This window comes from Astyanax mexicanus, chromosome 12 (genome assembly GCF_023375975.1).
Source record: "Astyanax mexicanus isolate ESR-SI-001 chromosome 12, AstMex3_surface, whole genome shotgun sequence".
NCBI classification, from domain to species: Eukaryota; Metazoa; Chordata; class Actinopteri; order Characiformes; family Acestrorhamphidae; genus Astyanax; species Astyanax mexicanus.
The window spans coordinates 50,643,751-50,666,033 of record NC_064419.1 but is presented as its reverse complement, the minus strand read 5'-3'; the positions used below and the strand labels follow the sequence as shown (position 1 = coordinate 50,666,033).

At 38.2% G+C, this 22,283-nt stretch overlaps 5 protein-coding genes across 6 annotated transcripts in view; 2 read left to right on the top strand and 3 right to left on the bottom strand.

The window, feature by feature from the left end:
- ercc8 (excision repair cross-complementation group 8) overlaps positions 1-5,211 on the bottom strand; it is a 19,225-nt gene extending 14,014 nt beyond the window's left edge. Inside the window, exons 1-9 of one of the 2 annotated variants that reach the window (XM_022662629.2) lie at positions 5,143-5,197; positions 4,811-4,868; positions 4,190-4,285; positions 3,805-3,906; positions 3,454-3,577; positions 2,752-2,833; positions 2,498-2,566; positions 2,217-2,283; positions 93-196 (exon numbers count right to left, since the gene is read on the bottom strand). In XM_022662629.2, the coding sequence (XP_022518350.2) occupies positions 93-196; positions 2,217-2,283; positions 2,498-2,566; positions 2,752-2,833; positions 3,454-3,577; positions 3,805-3,905 (547 nt within the window). In that variant the 5' untranslated portion in view covers position 3,906; positions 4,190-4,285; positions 4,811-4,868; positions 5,143-5,197. Of the gene's footprint in view, positions 1-92; positions 197-2,216; positions 2,284-2,497; positions 2,567-2,751; positions 2,834-3,453; positions 3,578-3,804; positions 3,907-4,189; positions 4,286-4,810 lie in introns of both variants that reach the window. The other variant, XM_022662628.2, reaches the window with a different exon arrangement.
- Positions 5,212-5,862: 651 nt separating this feature from the next.
- ndufaf2 (NADH:ubiquinone oxidoreductase complex assembly factor 2) lies at positions 5,863-8,893 on the top strand. The gene is made up of 4 exons (XM_007242428.4): positions 5,863-6,062; positions 6,986-7,075; positions 7,748-7,788; positions 8,296-8,893. Exons 1-4 carry the CDS (start codon positions 5,948-5,950, stop codon positions 8,518-8,520), a joined length of 471 nt encoding a protein of 156 aa, XP_007242490.1. The 5' UTR covers positions 5,863-5,947; the 3' UTR covers positions 8,521-8,893.
- Positions 8,894-9,986: 1,093 nt separating this feature from the next.
- Positions 9,987-12,636, bottom strand: smim15 (small integral membrane protein 15). The gene is made up of 2 exons (XM_007242427.4): positions 12,527-12,636; positions 9,987-10,601 (listed from the first exon to the last, which is right to left on the bottom strand). The coding sequence occupies exon 2, from the start codon at positions 10,557-10,559 to the stop codon at positions 10,335-10,337; it is 225 nt and encodes a 74-aa protein (XP_007242489.1). The 5' UTR covers positions 10,560-10,601; positions 12,527-12,636; the 3' UTR covers positions 9,987-10,334.
- Positions 12,637-16,076: 3,440 nt separating this feature from the next.
- LOC103033903 (transmembrane protein 252) lies at positions 16,077-18,475 on the top strand. The gene is made up of 2 exons (XM_007242429.3): positions 16,077-16,610; positions 16,982-18,475. Exons 1-2 carry the CDS (start codon positions 16,342-16,344, stop codon positions 17,313-17,315), a joined length of 603 nt encoding a protein of 200 aa, XP_007242491.3. The 5' UTR covers positions 16,077-16,341; the 3' UTR covers positions 17,316-18,475.
- A 110-nt stretch (positions 18,476-18,585) lies between these two features.
- pgm5 (phosphoglucomutase 5) overlaps positions 18,586-22,283 on the bottom strand; it is a 44,123-nt gene continuing 40,425 nt past the window's right edge. Inside the window, exon 11 of the mRNA XM_049485610.1 lies at positions 18,586-20,638. Coding sequence (XP_049341567.1) covers positions 20,549-20,638 — 90 coding nt within the window. The 3' untranslated portion in view covers positions 18,586-20,548. The remainder of the gene's footprint in view (positions 20,639-22,283) is intronic.

Genomic DNA, 22,283 nt, shown 5'->3' with positions numbered 1-22,283 from the left:
AATCAAGCTGCACGGTGCACATTTCACCTACAGATCAGTAAACAGGGCCTGGTGTTTATATGTGTGTGTAGATCTGTAGTAACGAGTCTCACCTGTTTCAGTAGAGGTTTTAGATTGGTCTCCGTTCTGTTGGTCCAAAGTAAAGAGACTCCCAGAGGCTCGCCGGACGTCCCACACTCGCACCCTGCTATCAGCACTGATACACACACACACAAACTACATTACCCATAATACCCTACTCACACACAATAATTACATCATACAGAGGGATGATCTATCAGATGATTATTAATGTATTTCTGTATTTATTCTGTATCTCTGGAGGAATGAGAGAAGAGCTCAGACAGGTATCTGCAGTAGAGGTGCTGTGATGGTGAGGTAATGGTGCAGTAGTGTTGAGGTAATGGTGAGGTAATGGTGCGGAAGTGGTGAGGTGATGGTGAGGTAATGGTGCAGTAGTGTTGAGGTAATGGTGAGGTAATGGTGCGGTAGTGTTGAGGTAATGGTGAGGTAATGGTGCGGAAGTGGTGAGGTGATGGTGAGGTAATGGTGCGGTAGTGTTGAGGTAATGGTGAGGTAATGGTGCGGAAGTGGTGAGGTGATGGTGAGGTAATGGTGCAGTAGTGTTGAGGTAATGGTGAGGTAATGGTGCGGAAGTGGTGAGGTGATGGTGAGGTAATGGTGCGGTAGTGTTGAGGTGATGGTGAGGTAATGGTGCAGTAGTGTTGAGGTAATGGTGAGGTAGTGTTGAGGTAATGGTGAGGTAATGGTGCGGTAGTGGTGAGGTGATGGTGAGGTAATGGTGCAGTAGTGTTGAGGTGATGGTGAGGTAATGGTGCAGTAGTGTTGAGGTAATGGTGCGGTAGTGGTGAGGTGATGGTGAGGTAATGGTGCGGTAGTGGTGAGGTGATGGTGAGGTAATGGTGCGGTAGTGTTGAGGTGATGGTGAGGTAATGGTGCGGTAGTGTTGAGGTGATGGTGAGGTAATGGTGCAGTAGTGTTGAGGTAATGGTGCGGTAGTGGTGAGGTGATGGTGAGGTAATGGTGCGGTGATGCTGCAGGGATTGCTTAATTGTTTTTAAAGCAGGTGAGACGCTGTAATGATCTCAGAGGATTAATTAATTATTCCCTCCAGACTGAGAGCAGGTGAACACCTGTACAGCACAGGTACTCTTTAATTCAGCACAGTTACGCTCTAATTCAGCACAGGTACGCTCTAATTCAGCACAGGTACTCTTTAATTCAGCACAGGTACTCTTTAATTCAGCACAGTTACGCTCTAATTCAGCACAGGTACTCTTTAATTCAGCACAGTTACGCTCTAATTCAGCACAGGTACTCTTTAATTCAGCACAGTTACGCTCTAATTCAGCACAGGTACTCTTTAATTCAGCACAGGTACACGCTAATTTCAGCACAGGTACTCTTTAATTCAGCACAGGTACACGCTAATTTCAGCACAGGTACACGCTAATTTCAGCACAGGTACACGCTAATTTCAGCACAGGTACTCTAATTCAGCACAGAGTTCATTACAATACAATCAACTAATCAAACAATGTGTTAATCAGATATTACACTTTAATCACATTCCAATCACTGAGTTACATCTAGATCTGGATTAGAATGAAAACTGAGTCCTTATATATCTGTAAATACAGTGTGTAAATATATACAGTACAGTACAGTGTATATACAGCTCTGTAAAAAATGAAGAGAGCTCTTCAGTTTCTGAATCAGTTTCTCTGATTTTACTATTTATAGGTTTATGTTTGAGTAAAATGAACATTGTTGTTTTATTCTATAAACTACAGACAACATTTCTCCCAAATTACAAATAAAAATATTCTCATTTAGAGCATTTATTTACAGAAAATGAGAAATGTCTGATGAAAAAAGATGCAGACCTTTCAGACCTCAAATAATGCAAAGAAAACAAGTTCATATTCATAAAGTTTTAAGAGTTCAGAAATAATCAATATTTGGTGGAATAATCCTGGTGGTTTTTAATCACAGTTTTTTTATGTGGTTTGGCATCATGTTCTCCTCTCGATTAAATATCAGAGTTTATTTATTGGGTTCTGGATCATTAACTCAAACATAAAACCTATAAACAGTAAAATCAGAGAAATGAATCACTTTTAGGTTAGAAGTGGAATCTGAGTGTTGGGGGGGGGGGGTTGGGGGTGTGTGTGGGGGGGGGGGGGGGGTGATACCTGGCTGTGGCGAGGATGTGTTCGTAGCGTGGAGACCACCTGACCGACAGCACCTCCCCCCTGTGACCTAAACACAAACACACACACACACACACACACACACACACAGAACACTGATTAATATCTCCTCTTTATTTCTTTATATCATTCAGCCTGAGATTATCAGCACAAACAAATAATAATAATAATAATAATAATAATAATAATAATAATAATAATAATAATAATAATAATAATGTGTTCATTTTTAAGGATAAATATATAGAACTGGTATTACTGACCCTGCAGGATGTGAATACGAGAGCCGGACTTCAGATCACACAGCTGAACTTTAGGGTCTTTAGTACCGACTGAAACACAAACACACAATCAGAGTCTTCACCATCATATAAACAATAATCACACTCAACACCAGCCATTAACACCCCTCAAATACCCCTCAAATACCCCTCAAATACTCGAAACTGATTTATCGAGTTGTTCTGATAAAAAGTACTGTATATGGTTTTAATGTATTTAATGTTTGTAAACTGACCTGCTATCAGACTGTGTTTCCGGGCGATGGGAGACATGTGGTGACAATACACATTCCCCTCAAACTGAAACACCTCCGCCGGCTAAACACACACACACACACACACACACGTATCAGTACACTAACCTGTGTATATATGTAGAGATCATGTGTGAAGCAGATGAAAGCTGATATCCTTTAAATATACATCATCTGTTCTTGCAAATGATCTCTTCATATTTACATCAGTCTCTCGGTTACTAAACAAATAACACATAAACCATCGGCTCAGGCTGGAGATAAGAGGTACTGACCCCACCCCTGTACACACACTGTTTAAATAAGGACTGATCATAGTAAAGGATATTTAACCTGCTGAGAGTCGTTTATAAACAGAACAGTGTTAAATCTCTACTGAATAAATACAATACAACTCCCCAAACACTGTGTACTGCAGCGCCTGTTACTATACTCATTATCCAAATAGAAATAAAAAAAACCTCTGGAATATAATCAAGAGGAAGATTGATGATCACAAGCCATCAAACCACCAAACTGAACTGCTTGATTTTTGCACCAGGAGTAAAGCAGCATAAAGTTATCCAAAAGCAGTGTGTAAGACTGGTGGAGGAGAACATGATGCCAAGATGCATGAAAAAAACTGTGATTAAAAACCAGGATTATTCCACCAAATATTGATATAAAAATACGAGTGACTCAGACCTTGAGTGTCTCTGTGTCCCACACTTTCATGGTTTTGTCGAATGAGCTGGAGACGAACATGCCGGTGTCGTGAGGATACCACTGAACCGTCTCCACACTGAACCTGTGCACATGACGACTGGACCTAAACACAAACAAACAAACAAACAAACAAACAAACAACAGAGAAAAAAATTACTATTTATCTTATTTAGCTCTCGCTGATGCAACAATACACACAGATCATCACCCATCAAACACATTAAAATATTCAATAATTAATAATCAATAATCCCCCTGCAGTAACTCCTCAGAGCTGTGTTCATTATTAAGGAAACTCTGACCCCTAGTGGTGATTCATCAGAAGCTCACCTGCCCACAGTGCAGACTGCTCTACAGGTGTACTGCAGCTTCCTGCTGTTATTCTCCAGATCATAGATCACTATCACCCCATCTGATCCTCCAGACAACATGCTGACAACACACACACACACACACACACACACACACACACAAACACACACACACACACAAACAAACACACACACACACAAACACATAAAACACATATTATAAACAGAATATCATACTAATAAACATGGTATCAATAACTGTTAATTAAATATATACTGATGTTTAAGGTTGATATTGCTGTAAAGCTGCTGTTTGTAATAAATACAGTAAATCTCTGCACTATATAAATATAAATGTAACTCATAAAAGTGAGAAAAGATGAGAATAAGAGAGCGGGACGCACTATCTGCCCTCTATCACTTCTATATCTATAGTGTTGATTCCGTTCCCATGAATTCTCTCCACCTCTCGATCATGATTTAACTCCAAACTCAGAACCCTGTAATCAGAAAATCAGAAACAGCGTTAGAGCCTGAATACCATGAATACCATCAGCATTTAAATACACTGCATCAAATTATTACATCAAAAACACTGCATCACATCAAAAACACCACCATCTTTAAAACCACCATCACATCACATTAAAAATAACCACCATCTTTAAAACCACTGCATCACATCATCACATCAAAATCACCACCATCATTTAAAACACTGAGTTTAATGTTTTCTTGGTATTTTGTTTTTTTTTTACATACAGATATTTTTATATTCTAACTTTATGTTTCATTTTGTATTAAAAACATGCTGTTCTAACGTTACAAAATAAAAGTCCTGTAGTTTAATAATATATTATTTCAGTTCTTTTATATTATTGGACAGGGATATATATGAATAGATATTAATAAAGGCTGTAGGGTCATTTTAAATAGTAACGTTATTTTATGTTTAAAGGGTTAAAGTTAGTGAACTTTAGTTAAAGCTGTAAACGAAGCCTCTGTATTAAAGGGCGGTTCGGTACCTGCGGGCTGATTCTGCGCGTCTGAGCCGAACCGGGGGATCCAGTCCGATCTGCCGGGCTGTAATAAAACTCAGCATGATTATTAATCTGATTATTAATATTAATATAATATAATAATTACAGCTGGGCTAGGCTAGGCTAGTTAGCTGTTTGGCTAAGCTAAGCTAAAGAACCCTGTAGAGTCCTGTAGAGAAAGCTACGCTAAGCTAACCCAGCTAATCAACACTCCGCTTTCTGTGTCTGTGGAAACCCAGTAATACACATTTACTGTTAATAATATTCCTCACAATCATAATCTATAATATTAAACTATTAATAATCTATAAATTCACTCTCGGCTGGAGCTCAGCCTCCCTCTGATAGGCTGCTGCAGAAGCTAAGCTAAACTAGTTTAGCTTTAAAGCCACAGAGAGTTTAGAGAGGAGAATTCCTACCTGATAGTCCAAAATAAATGGGTTTACATGAAGCATTTAAACAAAATCCGAGTTCATACGTGTTTAATACATTTTATACTAATAAATGTTCTCATTTCCTCAATACAGAACGATAACATATATTTTCAATAACATAATTATGTTTTGTAACTATTTTAAACCCAGTTTTAGGGGCTGTAACTCCACCAATCAGCGCTCAGCAGCACCAATGCTAGCGGTTGTACTGCTTAAAACCAGTTAAATGTAGAAAAATAAAACTTACAGTAACGTTATTTTTGCATTTTTAGTAAAACACTTTATTTTATTTTATTAAATTAAAGGAATATCTCGGACTCGTAGTTAGACAGTATTTAAAAGAGTGTTTTTAGCGTTTAGCTCCTTTCACTCCTATTCATTTTGGACTCGCTCGCGGGCTCCCCCTGGCGGTCTGCGATAAAGTTACACTATAACAGAGAAACACTGAGCACACAGCCTCGCTATAAACCAGCTTTCGACTACGTTGGTCAACAGAAGCTGTAACGCGTGCTGTGATTGGTTATCGTGATTCCAGCAGCCAATCATATTAGAGATTGATTGTTAGGTTGCTGGTGCTGCGCTGAAATGTGCTGTAGTGTAAACAGCGACGCCGCGCGCGTTCCCGCAGCTCGGGGGAGATACGAGCTCAGGGTTAATCTGCGGTTAAAGTGCGGGGTTAGGGGTTAATATGAGCCGGTTGAGCGGGGTGTTGAGGCGGGTGTTTGGGGGGGTGAAGCAGTGTGTGGGGTCTGATCAGTTCGGTAATAAATATTATTATATACCCGAACACAAGAGCTGGACAGGTCAGTATCTCAATAACTCAATAACTCAACTATATAACTCTATATATTAATAAACTATCCAACTAAATAACTCTATAAATATCTGACTAAATAACTAACTCAATAACTCACTCAGTAACTCCAGCCTGTAGTTTATTATTATATATACCCGAACAGAAGAGCTAGACAGGTAACTTTACTCAATTACAAAATAACTCAATATCTTAATAACTCACTAACTCATTATCTAACTCAATATCTCATTCACTAAACTATGTAACTCTCCCAATAACTCTATTGGTGAAACAATGAACAGCCCAGTGCATCCCAAATTATATTATCAACATTAACATTTTAATATTTAAACATTATTATAGTCATTATAGCTTTTAGAAAAATGTGTTTTCGCGGGAGTAGTGCACTATAGGAGTCTGTGGGCGTGGCCTAAGCTTTTGTTCTTAATGGCTTTATTTTTTCCTCTTAAATTACCTTTCCTTTATAATTTAAGTAGTTTAGAAACCAGTACTTTTACACTTTTATTTACTTCTACAGAAGTTTTTATTAAACTCTAGTATCTATATTTCTACCTACAGAGCAATAAATGGAGACACTTTTTACACTGTTAATTAGAACTCCTAATGTGATTTAATGTATTGTTTAATTTCTCTTCACTGCCCTTTACTCTACAGAGCAGGAATCAGAGTCTCAGAGTTAATTAATATTTAATATTTATATCACTATATCTACACTATATTTATGTGAGTGATATATCAACCCAGAAATAACTGTGGTAATGGATAATATTGTCATTATGGTTAGGGTTAGTCCTTATATATCTGTATGTACATATGTGTATATAATGTATTACATGTATATAATATAATGTAATGTAGTGTATATAATACTGTACAGTATTATTTAAAGTGTGTGTGTTGTGGTTTCAGGGCAGGTGGTTCGAGCTCGGCGGTTGGTTGAAGCCTGTAATCCAGCAGAGTTTGAGTATCTGGAGGGGAATATTCCCTCTGAGTGGGACGGTGAAGCTCTACATATATTTTATATTAATTCTGTATTTTATTGTTTCATTGTTCAGAGCTCTGGTGATACTGAACATGTTTTAAACGTGTTTTATAAATAAAGCTGAACTTGAGTTAACTGGAACCTCTGAGTTCAGAACCCGTTTCAGTACAGTGTAATATAGTACAATACTGAAGTACTGAAGTAGTAGTGAGTGGTAAAAATCCATATTATGATAATTTTACATTATTTTAATGTTACATTATTAATTGTTTATTTGCTGGTATTTGTGTTTTAAAACAGCCTGAGATATTATTTGTGTGATGTGATATTATTTAAGGGTCATATCGCTCAGGATAGTAGATTTTAAATTAAGATTTTATTGTATTTAGGGAATTATCCCAGTTTAAATACTGTATATTCTGTATGTGTGCAGCCGTTTCATTTTTGGAGGTAAATTGATCTAAAATGTGATTTTATTGTTCATATTTTCTGTTACGTATCTACAGATTGTAGATTATTTATTCTAAATCAGTCATTAAAACCCAGATGGCAATATTAATATCACATGTTGCATTTTTGAGTTCTAATAATTACGAAAATTATGAAAAAAAAAAGAAAAATCCTGAAAATTCCTGTTTATTAATATTACAGTATCAGTTATTTACAATATTGTTCCTTTTTTTTTGCAGCCTGGATAAGAGGTAGACGGAAAGACCCTCCCACTATAGAGGTAAACATATACTTACCTTTTAATTACATTAAATATATTAAATACATTTAAAACTCACTTAACATCAGTGTAAAATACATAATTAGTGTTTATAAGTATCTTAGCAATGTGAATTATATCAGTATTAATCCGTAACGATAATTGCTTTTTATTATATTTTTAGAATCGCTGATTTTTGATATTTTAAATCAGTATTTGCTGGCGTTTTTATAATTATTATATGCTGGAAAATGACCAAGAGATGCTGACTGTGCTACTTCAAAATCCATAAACTAATTTTTATTGGTTTGTACTAGTTTAATAAATTTAATAAAGAGGGTTAAAGCTGTGATCAGTCTGTGTGAGTTAGATAAATAAGTGTTAAAAATAATTTCTCAGTAGAAATATTTAGTGGTATTGTTTGTATAGAGATGGTGGAAAGCTAATATATAAGGTATATAAATGTTATATTAGATTATAAAGTTATACGGGGTGTCTCTCTGTAAGTTGTAAACGTGTTTTGATCAGGAGCTGGTGAGGAACGAGGAGTACAGGGAGCAGATTAAGCTGAAAGCTCAGGAGGTGGAGGAGAGGGATCAGGTTCTGCAGATCCGGGAGGAGCAGCCGGTTCAGACCCAGGTTAAAGGTCACGCTGCTGCCGCTCAGTACGGCCGACCCGAGATCAGCCCGGACCCGGTCAGCACCGCCAACACCTTCACCCCCGGCTCCTGGAGCCCCAACAAGAAATCATAAAACCCCTAATCAAACAATAAAAACCAGAATCTTTAAAAAATCAAACCAAAAAATAGAATCAGAATCTTCTGCTCTGGATTCCGATCAGTCGTCCATCATCACTGAAGAACATCAAAAAATCCAGATATTAATAATGCAGTTTATGTAAGCAGTACTGTCGACCAATAAATTATACCGTTCAGATTTAATTTACCTCTGGTAGAAATATCACAATATTAAATATAAAATCTGCTGATATAAAACTCTGTGCAGGTTTAGTGAGTGGACTGATATTTACCTGTGTTAACTTGTGTGCACTGGATAATAAATGATGTAAAGTTTGGAGTTTGTAACTTTTATAAAGTTCCTCAATAATAAATCCAGTTCTCCAGCAGGTGGTGTGTAATTAATTAAATGTGTGTCACTTTGGTAAAATAATTTACATATTTCATAAACATATCTACAATCATTTACATATTTGATATTTGAAAACACTGACACTGTTCCCCCCCCCCCCCAATAATCAAGCTTCATAATTCACTCTGTGTATACAGTATTAAAGGGTAAAATAAGAAATATTAATGATACAATAATATATATCCATCTTTGACATTATATGTGAGAAACGTCATGAGAAACAGTGTTACGCTGCAGACGCTACAGTAACAATACTAAACTAAACTGTGTAGAAATATTTCTCTATATATAATTCTACACTCTCTCTGCCTCTGTGAGCATGTGATTAAAGCAGCCTTATATAACATCTCATATAAATCTTATGACTGTATATTTGCATTTCAAAATTGTATATATAAAGTGCATGAGCAAATGATTGTTTATCATGCATTTATTAGAGTCACTAAAATTAAAGTGATTATTGTTGAAGAGCAATTCAAATTTTACCACTTCTTACATTATTAAACAAATTAAATAACTACAATTTTAAAATGTTTACTGAACACTGATCTATTTTAACATCCCAGCGAACTCACTGACAAAGCAATACAATATTTTTCATCTAGATTTTTTCTGCCGCTAAACTTATTCATCATTATTGCATATATTTCGCAAAGTAATGAATATTTAATTTTGTGTTTTCAGGGTAAAGGGTGTGGTAGTTTTGGTGGAGGTGGCTGGAAACGGGAGCTTGGTGAAACACTTTTTGACCAGGCTTTTACTTATTAATTACACTAAATGCAGTTGTGTAAGAATATGGACTAAATCAGTTAAATTTACATTCGTCACTGTGGCTGAGGATGAAGATAAATAACTTTTAAATGCAATGGAATTAAAGAGTGTGCGTTAATCAAGCCAGAAATCAGTGTTTTCACCTTGGAGAAGAAATGGACAAAACAACCATTATTCACCCTTATTCACCATAACCAGCCATTTTTGTTTGAATAAACATGTTTTTGAAACCTTCGGTGAATCCCACACAATCAGTCTTTCTGAAACTCTGTTAAAGAAAAGCCTCTCAGACCTGTGGAGAAAATTAAGCACAAGATTTTATTTATTTACGACCATTAAAAAAACACTTCACTGGACTGGAGGTGGAACAGAATCAGAGGAATTACTGGAATGCTGAGTGATGATGATGATGATGATGAAGATTCTGCAGTGAGTTTTCTGTAATGTAACCAGTCAAACACTGCAGTCCTGCGAATAATAAGTGCTCGTTATAGATCAGCCCTCTCCTCGTGCTCTCCAGGCGCTCGTTAAGGCGCTCGTTAAGGCCGCTCGTTAGGCTGGGTGTGGCCCCGGGCCCCGCGGGGGACGGGGCGGAGAGCAGGGGGGGAACTCGTGTTCTGGTCCCTGGGCGTCCCGGGACTCTGAGTTCAGTCTTTCTTGGCTCTCTTGGCTTTGGCGATGTTCTCCTGACGCTTCTGCTTCTTCTTCTGCTCTCGGTCTCGAGCCTCGATCATCTTCGCCAGTTTCCAGGAGAGCAGAGCGCTGGCGATGAACAGCGGCGTCAGGGCCAGGATCACCGTGGTCAGGAAACCGTACGGGTCTTTTGCCGCCCACTCCACCACATACTCCGCCCACGCCTTAAAATCAATCATCTTCTGAGGAGCACCGCCCACCAATCACAACGCCGTGAGAAGCTGAGGGGGAGGAGTCGAGAGGGAGACGGTCAAAAGATCAATTAAAGAGCAGCAAACAAACCAAACTAATATAAAACAGTACAAACATTAATCACTAGAGATTACACATTTAAGGGGGGGGGGGTATGAATACTTTTGCAAGCCACTTTAACTGTTTCACATTGTGTCTCCGTACAATCACAAACTGAAATGTATATTTTATTGCGATTAAGTGCTAAACAAACATAAAGTAGCTCATAATTGTGAAGTAGAACAGGATGATACATGGGTTTTCAAAGCAATGAAAAGTGTGATGTTCAAAAGTATTTATCAGTACTCTGTAGATCCACCTCTCTCTGCAGTTACAGCTGCAGGTCTTTTGGGGTTTATCTCTATTAGCTTTGATCATCTAGAGACTGTAGAGATTTTCCTCCATTCTTCTTTATAAATCAGCTGAAGATCAGTCAGGTTGGATGGAGAGCTGTTCTGTATTTATTTATCTCCATCCATCTTCCATCCATCAACTCTGACCAGCTTCCTAAATCTGCTCCTGCTGAAAAAAATCTCTGCAGCTCCTCCAGAGTGATCATGGGTCTCGGCTGCTTCTCTGATCAGTGCTCTCCCAGCTGGATCTGTTAGTTTGTGTGGATGGTTGGTTCATGTAGGTTTGTAGAAACAGTTTTAGCAGAATAACTGTTTACTTCATTTTTGGATGATGGATTGATGGAACAGAGCTGCTTGAGATGATTAAAGCTTTGGGAGATGTTTTTATAATCTAACCCTGCTTTAAACTTCTTCTCCACAACTTTATCTCTGATCTGTCTGCTGAGCTCCTTGGTCTTCGTGATGCTGTTTGTTCACTAGTGTTCACTAACAAATTACTGAGGCCTTCACAGAACAGCTGAATTAAGTTACGAAAAAGAATAACATACTCCTAAATAATCAAATACCAGGAATTACGGATTTATTGTTGTTTCAGTTTCACACAATTTAACAATCGATATTCTTCACCACCATTAACACTATTAATTTGATTAAAGTAATCAAGCAGGTATTTAGTAAGTCTAATTGTATAAGAGCTTATTAAATTTCAGGATTTATTATGGATAATTACAGATACGTTACTTTAAATGTGCCAAGTAGTCACACAACGAGGAAAAGAAATCCTGCATAGAAGAATAAGATCGATATATAATTTTATAATAATATCGCAAACTAAATCGCAATCGAATCGTATTGTAAGGTACTTAGAGATTCTGAGTATATTTTATTACTCATTCTGTAGTTTATTTTCACTGTAGTTATAATATTTATCAATAATCAGCTGCTGCACCAGCAGATCCCACACACAGTAAAGGGACCCGTTAAAAAAATCTGAATCCAGAGAAGGTAAACAGCAGCTAAACTGGATAATTCATGAATATTTAGAGCTTCCCATTATCTCACTGTTTTATTATTTACTTACACTAGTTATCTATCTTGTGGAAGTAACTACAAAGACTGTATTGCACATTTTACCAAATCTCAATGTAAAGAAACAAAACTTACCCCTCCGTATTATCACAATAATGTGGATTTATATCAATATCCGAATTATAATACAGATTTTAGACATATTCATCCCAAACTACAGTAATATAAATGAGCTGGTTTATCTGTGGTGCTGTAATTAATACCTGTTCCGATATTAAAGGCTGTTTTAACTGTAAATAAAGTCTTAATATATCAATAAACAGTATAAATAAAGCGGTAATCAGGTTAACTGCTGTTTTTGAGGTAGCTACTGTAGTTAGCATTAGCATTAGCATTAGCCTGCGGGCGGTTTTAGAGCTGTTAGAGGTTAATAGAGAGGTTATAAAGCTGTATAAGAGGCTAAGAGAGCTGCAGTGAAGAGTATAAACTGTAAATATGTGGAATAAAGTTCTAATATACAGTAAATCACTGACCTGAGGAATAAACAGCACAGATTAGCCGCTCAGCGCCGCTCAGATACAAATACAATACAGCCGGTGTTCTGTCGATTTGTGCTGCCCTGTCAAACCGCGCTACCCTAATGTGTATTTAACTGTAAAAGTACCAGAAAAAGGAACTATATTTAGAAATGCTCTTTAAAAAAGTCTCCGTATGATTTTGAAACGTCTGAATCAATATATCAGGATACAGTTAAAGGAAAATTGGTGATTAGAACCAGTTTAAAAAAAAAAATCAAGGTCTTATTATTACTTTTCTTATACTTTTATGATTAACTGCCATGTACACATTTGTAATACAAATATAAATAATGACAGGGCACTCCAGTTGTTTAATGCACCCAAATAAAACAAAATGACCCGAAAACGCATTAAAACTTAAACTCAAACTCAAAAATGCGGATCCGCGCTTGCGCACTGGTGGTAAGAGGCATATATCGACGGGAAGCACAACTCGACAGAACACCGGAAACTGCGCGTCACCCATAACCGCAGAGGAGGCTGGCAGTTGTAGTTTTTTCTTCTGTTTCAGAAGCTCTTTGTAGTTTTATTAGTTGTAGTTTTAGTGGTAGTAATGGAGGTTTATTTCAGTAGTTAAAAATATTGAAGTAAAAATGATAAAGGGAATTACACAAATTATTATAAATGAATAAACTATTGATTGTAACAATATAGACTTAATTTACCAAAGAAATCACATAACGGAAAGTCACCAGATATTCTAAATATTTACATGCCTATTCTCTCTTATTCAGTGTTTTTTCTTTCTTTTTATGATTTTGTTTTACATTGTAAATTTAATAATAAAGACTATATTTAAGCTCTTCAGGAAAACATGCTGAATTATTATTCTTTAAAGCTCACCTTCCGCGAAAATCCGATTTTTCTTGTTTTTTGTGGAATACAGTAGGTCTCTCCGAGTTGAATGTGTACACCTGCACATTAAACTGTTTTGCAGCCCCCATTGTCTGCAGGAGCTAAGCAAAGAAATCCCCCCTCCCCCCCTCCGAAAAACGGGTGAATTTTGAATTATCTTTCTGCCTACGTAGGCAGAAACTCACAGACCAGCCCACCTTGGCTCGAGAAACTCCCAGAGGCGGAGCTGAAGCGACGCAACATCACCGCTCATCAGTTAGGAGGTGGGAGGCAGTGAGCGGCAGAGCGGTGGAGGGGCGTCGCAGTGCTCCTAGCCAATCAGAGGAGAGATATTTGCATGCTGTTTGCATGTATGAATATTCATGAGCAAAGCTGGAATCCGGTCATTTTGGACACACCCCTAAAACAGTCCATTAAAAAAGAGCTATACAGAGACACCTGAGCACTTATTTTTTACAAAAACGGCTCACATGTCATTCATTCATACTAGAGACCACAACTAGACATTTTAAAATGAAAGAAAAAACGACGGAAGGTGACCTTTAAACAAAAAGTGTTAAAGAAACCAGAATCTGTTTTATTCTTTAGATTCTTTTAAATTAAAGTATCACAGGACAGATAAAGATTATCTAAAGATTGTGTTATAAAGTAAAATATATATATTTTAATGCAGGGAATTATGTATTACATAATGAAAAATGATAAGATGCAAAATATAATATTGAATAATTGATGAATTAATTATTTATTATATCAAAGGAATTGTTTATCTATTCTTTTACGTTGATTCTTTTGGGATTTTTTATGTATTTTTAATTGAAGCATTATTTATAAAAACTATATAAAATCTGTTCAGTGCTATTAGATGTTATGAACATATATATATATATATATATATATATATATATATTTTTTTTTTTTTGTGTGTGTGTTTGTGTTTTTGTGTAACTGGGTTTGCAGTCGGCGCTGTGCTGAAACCCCGGACTCTGCTGCAGATAACTGATCGGTGATTATGAGATTATAACGTTCTGATATCAGTAATAAATCTGATTATTAGCTCAGTGTTCACATGATGAGACTTTTACCCCTGTGTGTATCACTCCATTCATTCACTCCTCATCAATCACTCTGACCTGTCAATCATTCACTGATCAGATACAGAGCGTAACCATGTGACTCTCATTCACAAACATCAAACACATTAAACTGATACTGTAACGATTCTCTGAATACAGATTTACACTGTTTATACTGATCCCGATCCCGATCCCGTATCCTCCTCTCCTCCCACAGACAGGACTTTACACTGAGAGCAGCGTGTGGATTAATACTGTCTTAATGAACATTATTATATGTATTTAAATCTTTTTTGCACACATCAGTGGATTTTATACCCAGTTTTGATTATAATCATCTGTTTAAAATCAAATCTTTATTATTTTTTGTTTATCTCATCATTAGCCATTTCAACGTTGTTTGGAATGTGTTTGGGCTGAAATGTATGTATATTAAAATTTTATTATATTAATATTAAAATCTTGGGTTCATACTTTCTGCAATCAAATAAAATCCTGCAACTGTTTTGTATTTATATCTGCATGTATATGTTTATTTATTAGAGAATGTTGTTCAGGAAGGATAATCTGTATCATTTCTGTAACGTGTAAAGTAACAATGGTTTGCATCACAATGTTTTTAGAAAGTTTCTTAAATAACATTCTAAACTAGACGAATACTAAAATTAAAAGTAACATTCCAAACACTAAACATTAAAATACTGACACCAGTGACATCACAGACACGTCTTGAGAACATTTAAAACGTTAAATATAAATGTGAACTGTAACGTTCAGAAAACTAATCAAAAATTGTTATCTGAGCTTTCAGTAGTAAATACTCCCGACACTAGAAGAAGGAGGATACATAAGAAGTCAGACTCCGCCTCTTTTCACACTGCCACCAATCAGTGCAGAATCACAGTGCACTCGGAGGAAAGCACCAGATCCCCAGCTCTGATACATCAGCTAACAGATGCCTGAACCAACCAGCATCACATCTACTGTACCCTCCCAGAGAGAAACAACACGATTCTCTCAGACTCCGGCTGCTGATGGAGAAACAGCAGCATGACCTACTGTACTCTCTCTCTCTCTCTCTCTCTGTCTCTCAGACTCCGGCTGCTGATGGAGAAACAGCAGCATGATCTACTGTACTCTCTCTCTCTCTCTCTCTCTCTCTCTCAGACTCCCGCTGCTGATGGAGAAACAGTATGAGCTGGGATTCAGAGCAGTGATACTTGCACGACTGTGAGTATTTATTTTATTGTATTTAATGTATTTGTTTCTGGTTTGAGCTTGTGTTTTATTGTGATTGTTTTACTGCTGGTTGTAAATATTCGGAGACTCATTACGATACAAAACAGGACCTTTGACTTTTTCCATGCTGTTGTGTTTTTTCCGTTCACCACGTTCTGGTGATGTCGTTAGTGATGTGGTTAAAGAGGTTATAGTCCGGCAATAATTAGCCAGACTGGTGCAATACTGTCTGGATACTTTTTTGATGTCATGGGATTGGCCGGCTAAGCAGACGGGGGTGTGGCCCTATATTAAGCTTATCTGAGAGTTTTACACTCACTGTTCTTAAACCCTGACCCACAGCAGATCCTCATTTATTACAGGAGACCTGCTCTCTATGCAGACAGACAGACAGACAGACAGGTGTCTGAACGACACCAGATCTTCAGTTTAATACCAGAGACTTGTTCTCTACGCAGACAGAGACAGACAGACAGACAGGCGGACAGACAGACGGGCGTCTGAGCGACACCAGATCTTCAGTTTAATACAGGAGACCTGTTTTCCAAACACACAGACAGACAGACGGACAGACAGACAGACGGGCGTCTGAGCGACAGCATGAAGCTGAGGAAGCCCCTGCTGGCGGCGGTCCGGCTGGTTCTGCCCACGGCGGGTCTGGGTCTGATCTGCGGGGGGGCGTATGTGAACTCTCTGGGGGGGGGGGACCTGCTGAGGGAAATCTTCACCTACCTGCTGATCATCCTGGGCTTCGTCCTGCTGGTGGGGGGGGTTCTGTGGTCCCTGGGTCACGGGGTGAAGGGGGTTCTGGTGAAGTGGTCCGGGGGGAGGATGCGCCACACTGACGTTCAGGTGTTCACGGTGGACAGGTAGGTCTGAGTCTCGTCTGATTGGTCGTTGGGAAAATAAATATTTATCATTTGAGAACTTGTTTGCATGTGACGACCTAAAGATCTAAATACCTAAAACATAAATATATATAAAATATATATTTATAATATAAAATATAATAAATACATAAAAATTCACCATAAGGAGGTTTTTATATATATACACAGTTTTCATACATCTTGGCATCATGTTCTCCTCCACCAGTCTTACACACTGCTTTTGGATAACTTTATGCTGCTTTACTCCTGGTGCAAAAATTCAAGCAGTTCAGTTTGGTTTGATGGCTTGTGTTCCTCCATCTTCCAAAATGTAAATATAACTAATTTTAATCTAATTTGAATTCTCTCAGGATGAATTTTCCTCCGTCGTATGAAGAATCTCAGATCAGAACCGAGGCGGCTGAGGGAACCGGACCCGTCCCTGCGGTACCGCTCTGGCCCGGCTTAGCCCCGCCCATCTACACCCAGACCAGCTTCGAGACCCTCACCGAGGACTACAGTCACGAGGCCCCGCCCACCTATGAGCAGGCCATCAGACAGAACCAGATCCAGAACCAGAGCCTAAACCAGAACCAGGCAGCACCAACAGACCAGCAGGACATCCTCCAGAACCAGAATCTGAACCAGGTCTCACCACAAACCATCACCAGCCTACAATCCAACATCTTCATAGAGCCGTTCTGATCCGGCTCAGTCTGAGAGATGAGAGACCCAGACGCAGTTCGGGTCAAAGACGATTGGATGCTTCTTCAGGATCTTCAGGATCTACAGGAAGTGACGGGATGAAGAACTCTGGCGTGGTTCTGAGACGACGGACCCAAAGTGTGTAAGAGGACAGAAATGATGGGACATAACGGACACACAGCAGCAGAACACTGTTGAACATCGGCCCATTGGAAACTATTAACAGACTAACAGAGTTTTCCAGAAGCTCCTCAATGTTTACAACAGCTTTACTACATTATAACTACACTGCGATACCACATCGTCCACCGTCCGGGCGAGTTAGCTGAGCAACAATAAAGGGCTAATGGATAAAGGTGATACTCGTAGAACATTGACAAAGTGAATCCGAAAAAGAAAACTTCAAGTGCAGTAACCGCAAAGACCATAAAAATGTTATGATGATGGAACTGGCACTCATCAGGACTGCTTCAGGAAAGGAAGAGCGAGAGTTTCCTCTGTTGTACAGGATAAGTTAATCAGAGTTTCCAGCCTCAGAAACCACAAGTTAACAAACAGCTCCCCAGATAAGAGTATCTAAATACTTCACAGAGTATTTTAGTTTGTTTAACACTTAAAAAATATTCTCATTTAGAGCATTTATTTACAGAAAATGAGAAATGTCTGATGAAAAAAGATGCAGAGCTTTCAGACCTCAAATAATGCAAAGAAAACAAGTTCATATTCATAAAGTTTTAAGAGTTCAGAAATAATCAATATTTGGTGGAATAATCCTGGTTTTTAATCACAGTTTTTTCATGCATCTTGGCATCATGTTCTCCTCCACCAGTCTTACACACTGCTTTTGGATAACTTTGGATTCATTTAAGCAGTTCAGTTTGGTGGTTTGATGGTTTGTGATCATCCATCTTCCTCTTGATTATATTCCAGAGGTTTTTAATTTGATAAAATCAAAGAAACTCATCATTTTTAAGTTGTGTCTTATTTTTTTCTAGAGCTGTATATGGAAAATCTGGAGATGATCAGGGTGTGAACTGTCTCTTTCTGTAAATCCTTCATTAATGTCTCTTTATCAATAGGTCACTGTATATAAGCCTGTATTTACAGCATTTAATGTGTTGTTTGTTTGTATTAATAAATAATTACAGTGATAAATTACATGTATTTGTACCTGTGCTGTTGAGCTGTGATCTGTATGATTAGTGTTCAGATCAGTCTGAAACACGTAAATATCATCATTAATATCATTATAAATATCATCACACTCCAATTCACACAAATAAAACAGTTTATTAAAGTAAAACATTGGATACAAAATTAAATACATTAGCATTAGCATTTAGCATTGCTCTCTGTAATACGCTTCTTTCCCGTTATTCTCCTGAACTGGATCAATAGTTGTGTTTATTTGGAGAGATATAGTTTCATATTGCAATATTTCACATTTCAAAAAGTGAGAGTGGATTTATCAAAACAAACCCAGTGTATCAGAAAACAAACCGTAATATAATCTCAACAATAACATGCTTCATACGCATCACATCCTGCATTATTATAATACTGTGATCAGTTATTCCCTCATTATTTACTGACGGCCCTGAATTCATCTTTCATCAGACCTGTATTAAAACTGATTCACAACCATATCCTGACCTCATACACGAGCATGCCAAAAGTCATGGGACAGCTGTATGTAAATAAAAATGTGATTACGTGTTCCCTTAAAGTATGGCTTGGGAACACCAACACCTGTATAAGTTGTGAGGTGTTATCTTGTGTGAGAGGTTGTTTAAACGCTGTGTATAAATTAGTCTGAACCCAAGATAGAACTTAATATTTATTATAATACTTAATATTGAATAATTTTGTATTATTTCTGAATTTTCTACAGCGTTTCAGCTGCAGCTGAGGAGCAGCACAGCAGATATTCTGCTTCTTTATTAGAAATAAAAGAGAAGAAAGGATTTAAATTCATCCTCAGGCTGATCTGAGGGGTGATTTTATCATAGTTGTGTAAATTACGGATGTTCTGGAATTTCTGAACAGTAAAGTTTATATGCTGTGGTGGTAAAATGTAAATGATGTAGTAAAACAATAGTCTGGAGCTGTAAATGTCTGAGAGTGAAAGCAGTAAACACTCATCTCCACCATCACCACATTTAGCTGATCCGGTCACGTACAGACCATTAAACCACATTAAACCACATTAAACCACGGGTAATAATGATGCAGTGTGGGTAAAAAACAATATACAAACAAAACACACAGAAAACACACAATATACACACACTTCCTCCTGCTCCCTTTTAGGTTCTTTACTGATTTACACTCATCAGTGTTTAGCTTTAAAGCCCCTGGAAAAAAATGTTTTGTTTCTAATATTAATTTTTGGTATTAAATAAAGTGTTTATCAAAGTTTATATAACATAATAAACTCTCACCAAAATTCACCAGAGGTCTCTGAGAGTGATGTGTGCGTGGTCCTCATATTCTAATGAACATTCATTAGTGACAGGCGAAAAAAAACCTTTGTTTGTGTTATCATGTCAGCTTTCTCCAGATTTAGTTGTAGCTTTAGAACTCCAGGTTTAGCTTTACCTTTAAATTTACCTTGCCTTGTTTATCTCTAGCTTTAGCTATTCAGGTTTAACATTTAGGTTTAGCTCTAGCTTTAGGTTTAACTTTAATTCTTAATGTTTAGCTTTATAACTCTAGGTTTAGCTTTAGCTTTAACTTTAGCTCACGACGTTGCTCAGACTCAAAGAGAGGGCGGAGCCAGGTTAGCACTGTGATTGGTCAGGGTTATGCTAAAGATTCTAGGAGCGCTTATTTACGCTGTGGAGACAGATTAAATTGATATCACAAAATAAAGAAATAACTAATAATGTAAATGATAAAAATGTTGGTTCCCAGAGGCTTTAAAACAAAGAAAGAGGAAGATGATTTGGGGTGAATGGAAATAAAGTTGGGATTTAGAAATAGAAATATATATATTTATATATTTATATAGAGGGACGTAGTTTAGTTTGTGGAACAGCAGCAAAAACATAAACAGTGTAAAAACGCCGGTGAGGTTCTGCAGAGCGAAGGAACCCGGGCTCGGCTGCAGGGCGGTGAGGTGGTGGGCGGGGTGAGGAAGAGTGTGAGGAAGACCGTGAGGAAGAGGATGTGGAGACCAGATCCTGGAGGAAAGGCTGGTGCTTTGGCCCCTGGTGCGCGGCGCCGTGCCCGGATCAGGTGATGACGGTTGGGCCCCGGCGACCCGTCCGCTCGTGGATATCAGAAATCTTCAGAGCGATGGCGATCAGAGGACCCAGAACCACCTGCAGGAAAACAACAGTATTCAAGAGTGATCAATCAGGAGTGATCAGGAGTGATGTATCTGGAGTAATCTATCTGGAGTAATCAGGAGTGATCGGAAGTGATCTAAGTGATCGTGAGTGATTGGGAGTGATTGGAAGTGATTAGGAGTGATTGGGAGTGATCAGGGGTGGTTGGAAGTGATTGGGAGTGATCAGGAGTGATTAGGAGTGATCGGAGGAAATTTAAAGTTTTAAACTATAAAAGCACGGACAGCACAACGACAGGTCTAGTGCCTCTGCTGGCTGGTTGCAGTATGATGCGTAGCTCCGCCTATTGCATTACGCATTAGCTCATATTTATCATGATACCAGTAGTACCATTCAACACACTGAGGTACCGTAAGCAAGGTGATATATTGTGATCAATCCTGCCTTTGCTGTGGAGCGACACGCTGCCCTTCTACACACCTGCAGGTGTGATTAGTTAATTGATTAATTGATTGATGATCTGAGGAGCATCTCATACAGTGACAGTCATTCCGTCACAATTGCGTTTGTTTTTCCTGGACTGAAGAGTTCACACTGTAAACTGCAGGTGTAATTGATGATCTGAGGAGCATCTCATACAGTGAGAGTTGGTCCCCCCTAGTAGTGATAGGAGGAACACTAACAGTGATCTCAGTGATCTGTGCAGAACATCCTGCAGATCCATGTGTGGCTGCTTTCTCTCCTGCAGAACTTTCATTTTTCAGCAGGATAATGTTCACCCACACACAGCAAGGGTTTCCCAGGAACACAGTCTCCACCAGATTGCAGCACTTCCTCGTCCTGCAGATCTCCAGATTTATCACCAATCCAGCATTTATGGAGCAGCTGGGACTCAGCTTCAGCTTCAACCTACGAGTGTAGAGCTACAGGATCTACAGGCCCAGCTGTAACAACATCTGTGGGTAAATGTGCTGCAGGATCCATACAGAACCTGTAGAACCTCCAAACCCAACCCTCTCAATCTCATCTTATATCCAGAATAGAGGAACCAACAGGGTCTAAACTAGAGACTCATATTAGTTACAAAAGAAATTTCCCTTATCTTGGTTTATCTTTATCTTCACCTGTTCTTCCTGCGTAATCACTCTTCATTTAACATGAAATAAACGTAATAAGATAAAGGAATATCACGGTGGATCTTTATCTATAGATGATGTTCCTGAGTTATCACTCTCAGTTTAACCTACATACAGCCGTGGTTCTGCTTAGTCACAGCGCTCTCCCGCCAGATCAGACTGCCCTTTAATCAGACTGCAGAGTGCTGCTGTAATCTGTCTGGTGGCTCGGCTGGGTTAATGGAAGTCAATAAAATGGAATTGGACAGCAGCCCGTACCAAACGAGCGCTCAGAGCCCTCAGAACGGAGAGTTAGTGCCTAAAATATGATCTGATTATTTACACCATTTAAACTCTAATATCTCATATTATAAATCATCATCAGGCTCTATATCAGAACCGCCGGTATTAACCTGCAGAGGATCTGATCTCTCACTGTTTCCAAATCTAACTGAAAACCAACCCAAACTCAGTGTGAGATAAAACTGAGTCTGTTTTCCAGCAGTAATCTTTATCTTCTGATTTTATCACTTTATTACTCCACCTTTACCACATGCAGTAAC

Coding starts and splice junctions, on each gene's coding strand:
- ndufaf2 (XM_007242428.4), top strand. CDS start 5,948: ATGAGCCGGTTGAGCGGGGTGTTGAGGCGGGTGTTTGGGGGGGTGAAG. Junction 6,063..6,985: donor CGAACACAAGAGCTGGACAG/GTCAGTATCTCA, acceptor TTGTGGTTTCAG/GGCAGGTGGTTCGAGCTCGG. Junction 7,076..7,747: donor TATTCCCTCTGAGTGGGACG/GTGAAGCTCTAC, acceptor TTTTTTTTGCAG/CCTGGATAAGAGGTAGACGG.
- smim15 (XM_007242427.4), bottom strand. CDS start 10,559: ATGATTGATTTTAAGGCGTGGGCGGAGTATGTGGTGGAGTGGGCGGCA.
- LOC103033903 (XM_007242429.3), top strand. CDS start 16,342: ATGAAGCTGAGGAAGCCCCTGCTGGCGGCGGTCCGGCTGGTTCTGCCC. Junction 16,611..16,981: donor CAGGTGTTCACGGTGGACAG/GTAGGTCTGAGT, acceptor GAATTCTCTCAG/GATGAATTTTCCTCCGTCGT.